The sequence below is a fragment of the Cicer arietinum genome, chromosome 4, assembly GCF_000331145.2.
Source record: "Cicer arietinum cultivar CDC Frontier isolate Library 1 chromosome 4, Cicar.CDCFrontier_v2.0, whole genome shotgun sequence".
Lineage (NCBI taxonomy): Eukaryota > Viridiplantae > Streptophyta > Magnoliopsida > Fabales > Fabaceae > Cicer > Cicer arietinum.
In genome coordinates, this window is record NC_021163.2 from 11,804,612 (window position 1) to 11,811,865 (window position 7,254).

Below are 7,254 nucleotides of genomic sequence, written 5' to 3' on the forward strand. Positions count from 1 at the left end.
AAAATGTCAAATGAAAACAAAAAATAAAAATTCAAATTCAAAAATAAAAGTACTTATTAAAATACTAAAAAATAGAAATATAATTTGTAATAAATTGAAGTGATTTAAACTTAAAAATTGAATCTTTTCACAAATATTTAGAACTTTTACTATACCTTAAAAGACAAAAATAAAAGGAAAGTAATTTAATAAAAAGAAGTAAAACAAACACCCACCCCTGTGTCTTATTCACTATAAAATTAAAACCCAAATGAGCAACACACTCTCAACTCTGTTTATCTTCTCTCTCTAAACTACACTCTTCCATGGACGCTCTCAACTTCTTAAAATTCTGGAGAAACAACACCACTTCCTCCACCATCACTCTTCCTCATCTTCTTGTTCAAACAGATTCCGAATCAGACGAAGATGACTCATTCTTCGATTTGGAACTTACCATCAACGATTTCGACAACAACAACAAACCCAGCCACGACCCACAATTCAAAACTAAAACTCTTTCTTCCAAACATGAAACCCAAGTTAAGGTTCATCAAAAAACACCACTTTCTTTGTCTCCTAACGAACCAATTTCCAAACGAAAAGTGCTTCCAATTGAACCAATTTTGAAACCTCAATCACCCATTTCGCTTCTAAAATCAGCACCGAGCTTCAGGATTTTCACGTTCAGAAAACAGAGGAGAATGGGTTCTGAAAAAACAGAGTGTGAGAAGAATGATAAGAATCAGAAGAAAGAAACGAATTTTTTTGCCGTGAAAGTGAACGTTGAAGATTTTCATTGTACTCCAACAACGCTTAGCAGAGATAACAGCACAAGAAGTTTTGGTAGCAAGGTTCGTAATCAGAGCAGAGAGGAACCGAAGCCGGAGAGAATTTCCAAAGAGATTTTGCAGAAATATTTGAAGCTGATTAAGCCTCTTTATGTTAAAGTTTCCAAGAGGTACGGTGATAAAGTCAGATTCTCCGGAGAGGGGACGACGGCTTCGCCGTCATCGTCACCGGCTATTGGCTCTGTTTCTTTGAGGAAGGAGAAACAGGGGAGTTTTCCGACGGGGATGAGAGTGGTTTCTAAGCATTTGGGTAAGAGTAGGTCGTCGGTTACGGTTGCCGGAGTTGGTTCTCCGGCGAATAGGAGTGATGATACACTGCTGCAGCAGCATGATGGAATTCAAAGTGCCATTCTTCATTGCAAGAGATCGCTTAACTCTAGAGGTAATTTTTGTTTCATAATAAATATAATTTTCTTTTTATTTTCAATTATTTAAGAGTGGAGCAAAGGATAAGTGATTAATTCGGAGTATCAGGATAATTAGGATGACAGATTAATTCCACTCTATTTTTTATTAAAGAACAGGTGATGCATAAAATTTATTCATAAATCATGCAACATTGTATAAGACAATTTTGAAATTAAAACAATTATTTAATTTGTAATACACCATGTATCTCTTTTAATTTTTAATAATAATTTTTTATTTAACTTTTCAGATTCTTCAACGAGTCTTTATGAGGATGGATCAATGTATTCAACAAGAAGCTCTTTTGAGGATGAATGTGGGGATAAAGTGTGATGTTTTGATGATGGTGTTGAATTAAAGAAGGTAGATATAAGATGATAGGGAGAAAGATATGAAAATGAAAATGAAAATGTTTGGTTTTGTAATTTGTAAAAAAGGAAAAAAGGAAATTAGAGGGAGATGTGTAAGTCTGTGTGATGATTAGGGAGTGTGATAGGTTCACCTGCTGGTGACAGTGTACATTGATGGGTCATTATGAAAAGAATCTAAATTTCCTCTGATTTTGGATCTTCTTTGTGTCACTCATTCTGTGTTTGTGTTGTGTGTGAGTTTTGCACTCTGCACTCTGCTTGAGGTTTTATTGAGTATCTCAAGTAGTATATTGATTTTCTGATTCCTCGATAGTGCTATTATAAGATTCCAAGCACCAATATTTCGTCTTTGAGCACTGATAAGACTTGTAGAATGATGTTTCTGAAATCATAATTTGTCACTTCTTTCTTTCTTTCTTTCTTTTTTTAATTAATTATAAATGGATAATAATGGAGAAAAGTGATAAAAGGGTAAAGGAAATGGATGTGAATAATTACTATTACTATATGCACTTTGCTCCTTTTCTTTTGGTTGGAGGTAAATGAACAAGGAGGAGAGTGAAAGTGCTTTAAGACTTTTTTGTTTTCTTTTAAATTGGGGGATTTACACTGTTTGATTTACAAAAAAGTGGAAGGAAAGATAGTGGGGAAGGTAAAGTGAAAAGAAGATTAATATTTCCATTGTTTGGAATGACTAAAAAAGGATGAATCTGGAAGAAAGTCTGAGATGAGTCTCACCTCAAAACAATAAAATTAAAGATTGCTCACCTCATAACAAATTTATGAGTGTTATGTGGAAGCATTAGAACGCCTACATTGATTTTTGCACTCAATACAATTAAATTTTTGTTTTATTTTTTATTTAATTGATTGTGGTTTTTTTCATTAATATATTTTTTTAAATTTTTTTAATTATATTTTACTTTGAAATTTATATATATCTTAGTTTTTTGACGGATTATTTTTTTAAATCATAAAAAAAAAAATTTATAATTGATCACCGGGTGGGGATGCTATTTCTTCTTAAAAAAGTATAGCATTTAATATATAAATTGTAATATAATGTATGTTCTTTTTAAAAAGAAGATATATATAAAAAAAATCATTAGTTGTGCTCACATATGAAATAAATGTGTATTTAACTTCTAAAAAACTTTTTTACCCACACAAAAGTGATCCTACTGCATTAAGTTACTAGACTTTAAATTAAATATTGTATAAATATATCAATATATATCATTTTTCATCAGGGTACTTGTGTAATTTAATAAATATTAAAAAATTTCTTTTGATTTCACTCATTTTAAATAACTAAAAAGTTATTTTATTTTCTATTTATTTTCATGTCTTCAACATTATTTTCTTTTGTTTTTTTTTTCTTTTACTTTCTCTTCTCATCCAAACAAACCATTAAAATTACAAACACTTATAAATTATTTTTGAAAAAAAATATTTCTTTAAGTTAAACATACGTCTAATTAAAAAATTAGTCTTTTTTTTTAACCAAATATATCTTTAATTTCATTCATTTTCATTTTCTCAATTAAATTTTTTCTCCTCTCATCATTTTCTCAATTAAATTTTTTCTCCTCTCATCATTTTCATTAAACTAAATAGACTCTTCATATGCTAACATTGAATTCATATATAATATGAATCATATGATAAAATATATATTATTATTTCTCTTATATTAACCATCAAATAAGACATTATTGGAGATACAATAGGTATGTTAGGTCATCTAAATATGAACAGAAATAAAGGTTAAATTGACACATATTACAGTTTATAATTAAATTTTATTAAACTTCAAAAGTAATTGCTATCTCATTCACTTGTTCTAAGTTATAAATTGAAAAGCTATCAAAACTGGTAAAGTTCATGTACTTTTGCACAGACCGCGAGTAATTAATTATCTTATTAAGATATACATTATAGTATTAAAAATTTATAATAAAATATTATCAAAATATAAGTGGAACTATTCAAATATAACATTTTTCTTTATATTTTTAAATGAAATACTCTAACATATATGCTCTCGTTTATCCGTAAGAGTAAGAAATTGTAATTTTTTAGATGATTCAAATATTTTGATGTAAATTATTTTGTTTAGATAATAAATTTAAAATATTTTTAAAAATAAATAAATTTCATGAATTATGTTGTTAAAATTAAATTTAGATAATTTTAAATATCACATAAAAATTAAAAAATTAAAAATTATTCTTTACTTTATAAGATATGAATCATAAAATGACCCAATAAGTTTTTCAAATTTATAATTTAGATCTACATGTTTCAAATTTTACATATTAGTCCTAAAATTTATTAAAATTTGCAAGTTGGTCCCTAAAACTTTTGAATTTGGCAAATTAGTCTATGTAAATTTTTAAAATTATCCTTCAATTTTTTTAAAATTTCATTTTTGGTCCAACTATTTTATTTTGATTTTTACTCCAAAACTTTTAAATTTATAAAATCCATATATTTTTAAATAAACAGTTCTTTTAACTAAAAAAACCAAATTTATAAATGAATTGAATGTTATTGAATCATTTAGAATTTAAAATTATCTAGAAATTTTCAATCGTTTCATCTCTAAATAGCATTTAAATATGTAGTATGTTATAGCACTACTATATTATTTTATTAATCAGTGACATATATTTACTAATCCATCCATATTAATTAATTTATTCATGATACTAGGAGATGATCGTTATAATTTAGAGTAGATCGGTAAATAATATGACGTATTATCTCTTTAAATGATATATTTAAAATTTATATTTAAAAATTATTCAAAACTTTAACAAAATTTAAAATGGTATTTTTGTATTTTATGAATGAGACAATAATTCAATCGTATTAAAAAAAATATTTATCTCAAAACTCAATGGGTTGTACCAACATCAATACTTCATTATGTCAAAGCTTAAAATAAAAAAAGAATGGTGAGATTATATTTTTAAAGAATATACCATGTGTATTTTTTCAAATAACTTTGAAATGTTGGTTAACGTATTTACCGGTTTGATAATAATACAATATAAAAGCATTGAAACGGCTAGTACCACCGAATACAGTTTTGGTACGATTGGCAAGACAGGAAATTGAAAGTAATAATATCTGAGACATAATGAAGGTTGGATGATTTGAGATATTAGAAGTTTGAAAATAGAATCCGTGAGAAGAAGTGTTTTGTTTGCACATATAGGTAATAGAGGTGAATTAATGGACGGGAGACTTAGAAATGTGTATTTTCCAAAACATAATAATAATGAAGGAGAAAGACAACAATGCCAAAAATGACCAAACGTGGCCCCTCCATTCCATTGCGCATTTCAAGGTGCGCCACAATTCTTATTTTTGGTTAACACAAACAAGCCCATTGCAGGACCACAGTTGATCATAATAAATATATTGGTGGTTTATGTTTTTTTTCATATGCACTTGCCGTGTGCTGTCCTTCGTTGCAATATATGCAGCATCATTTAGGAGTGTCATAGGTTTTTTTTTTTTTTTTAGTAATAATCCATCCATTTGGAATCCGAAATTGTGAACAAATGGATAATATGAGATTTCAAATTTACATTACAGCAAAAGACTCTTGTACTAAATCACCTCAATTAGTTTTCTTAAATGAGTTGAGGTGTCAGGTTAATTATATATAGAAAAATTGTGTTGAGGTATCACGTTAAATCACATTGCGATTTTAGAGATTCATAGATTATAATCGTTTGATATAAATTATCAAAACACTTTTATGTGACATAGATAAAACTCTCAATGACAAAAAAAAATTCAATATAAATTAACGTAATACCACAACACATTTAACTAAATTACTTGATAAATAGAGGAGATTTATTGTTTATCTCACATTTTAGAGAATGATTTAGTTGGAAATAAGGTTATAATCTTAAGCCCTAACCTTTAGAGGGATGGAAAAGTTCTAAAGAGTTTGTTGAAGGATGAAAATAGAAAGAGGATAAATAATTCATTTAGAATTCAAAGAAGAAGATCAAGGATCTCACGATTAAAAAAAAAAAAAGAGCTAATTTAGAATATTGAATTTGAATGTTACAGCTTTATTTTACAATTTTATTGTTTTTCAATTAATAATAACATAATTAAAATAAATAATAATGGAATTTTATTTTCAAAAATGTTTTTAAAATTGATATGACAGTCCACGTCATATAAAATACACACGTTAGATCCTACATGGCACTTCTGTGTTAGTTCCGTCATCGTCAACTTGGTGGTAGGGCCGTCATTGTCAATAGGATTTTATATGAAATTAAATATTTTAATCAAACTCAACAACACAGTAATTAAAATAATAATTAAATTAATCTATCAAATAATAAAAATATGATAAAATTGTGAACCTCTCAATGTTATGTTATTATAAATGCAATTATATTTGTAAGGTTAAGAAAAAGTAAAAAGATTATTATCAAAAGATTATTATCAAAAATATAAAATATTTTTAGATATTTTGTGTAACTTTGAACGAAAGTAAACAATTGTATTATTAAGTAGTTGACTTAAAGTTTCTCACATTGTAAAATGGAAACATAAACTTTAAATTGTTTAATATTTTTCTTTTTAATAGAAATTTGTATACTTGACAACTAAAATAAATGGAGACTTTTGTGATATATCAATGTAATGATCAAATGTAAAAAAAAATGTGAAAATAATTTTATTTAAAAGATGTGACTAAATAAATAATAACAAATAATGGTATAATTAGTGGGAGAAATAAATAAGTAAATAAGATATAAAAATTTATAAATTTGCCATCAATTTGGGAGGCTTAACAACATTAGATACGAAATTTTAGTTTTTTATTTATTTAACAAAAACATGTAGTTTGTTGTAAGTGGAGTAGTTTAAGCGAATATATATTAAAAAGAAAAGAAGGACCGACAATATCTTTTACAAAGATTTGACTAAATATATAATAACAAATAATAATGCATTTTGAGAGAGAAAAATTTCATGTAGAGACGTAACAACTTTTAAGTTTTAATTTTTTAACAAAAATAGGTGGCTAAATAAATAACAAATAATAATAATATAATGCAATGGGAGAAATACATGGATAGTTTTATTATAATGGGAGTAGTTTGAACAATAAAATAATTTTTTGATGTGATTAAATAAATAATAATACAATTAATAGGATAATTAAATAGATAAAGTGTAGAAATAAATTTACAAATTAAATGATATATTAAAAAAAAAAGATAAGAAGTGATTTTTTTTATGTGACTAAATAAATAATAACAAATAATAATGCATTGGGAGAACGAAAAATTCGATGTAGAGACTTTACAACTTTTAAATTTTGATATTTTAATAAAAATATGTGGCTAAATAATAATAATAATAATAATAATAAAATTAATGAGAGGAATACGTTGATAGTTTGATTGTAATGAATTAGTGTGATAAATAAATAATTAAAGTATAAAAAAAGAAATCATGAATTAGAGAGAAAAAATGTAGGACTTAAAGATTTCTAAATTTTGGTTTTTTAACAAAAACACGTGGCTATAATAATAATAATAATAATAATAATAATAATAATAATAATAATAATAATAATAATAATAATAATAATAATA

The 7,254-nt window shown here is 25.8% G+C and overlaps 1 protein-coding gene across 1 annotated transcript; it reads left to right on the forward strand.

Moving 5' to 3' along the window:
- The first annotated feature begins 243 nt into the window (after positions 1–243).
- Positions 244–1,807, forward strand: LOC101507701 (membrane-associated kinase regulator 5). The gene is made up of 2 exons (XM_004496455.4): positions 244–1,212; positions 1,489–1,807. The coding sequence occupies exons 1-2, from the start codon at positions 306–308 to the stop codon at positions 1,569–1,571; spliced, it is 990 nt and encodes a 329-aa protein (XP_004496512.1). The 5' UTR covers positions 244–305; the 3' UTR covers positions 1,572–1,807.
- The last annotated feature ends 5,447 nt before the right edge of the window (positions 1,808–7,254 follow it).

Bases quoted from the DNA above. Each gene is read 5' to 3' on its own strand.
- LOC101507701 (XM_004496455.4), top strand. From the start codon at position 306: ATGGACGCTCTCAACTTCTTAAAATTCTGGAGAAACAACACCACTTCC. The intron at 1,213-1,488 runs GTAATTTTTGTT...TTAACTTTTCAG, and splicing joins GAGATCGCTTAACTCTAGAG to ATTCTTCAACGAGTCTTTAT.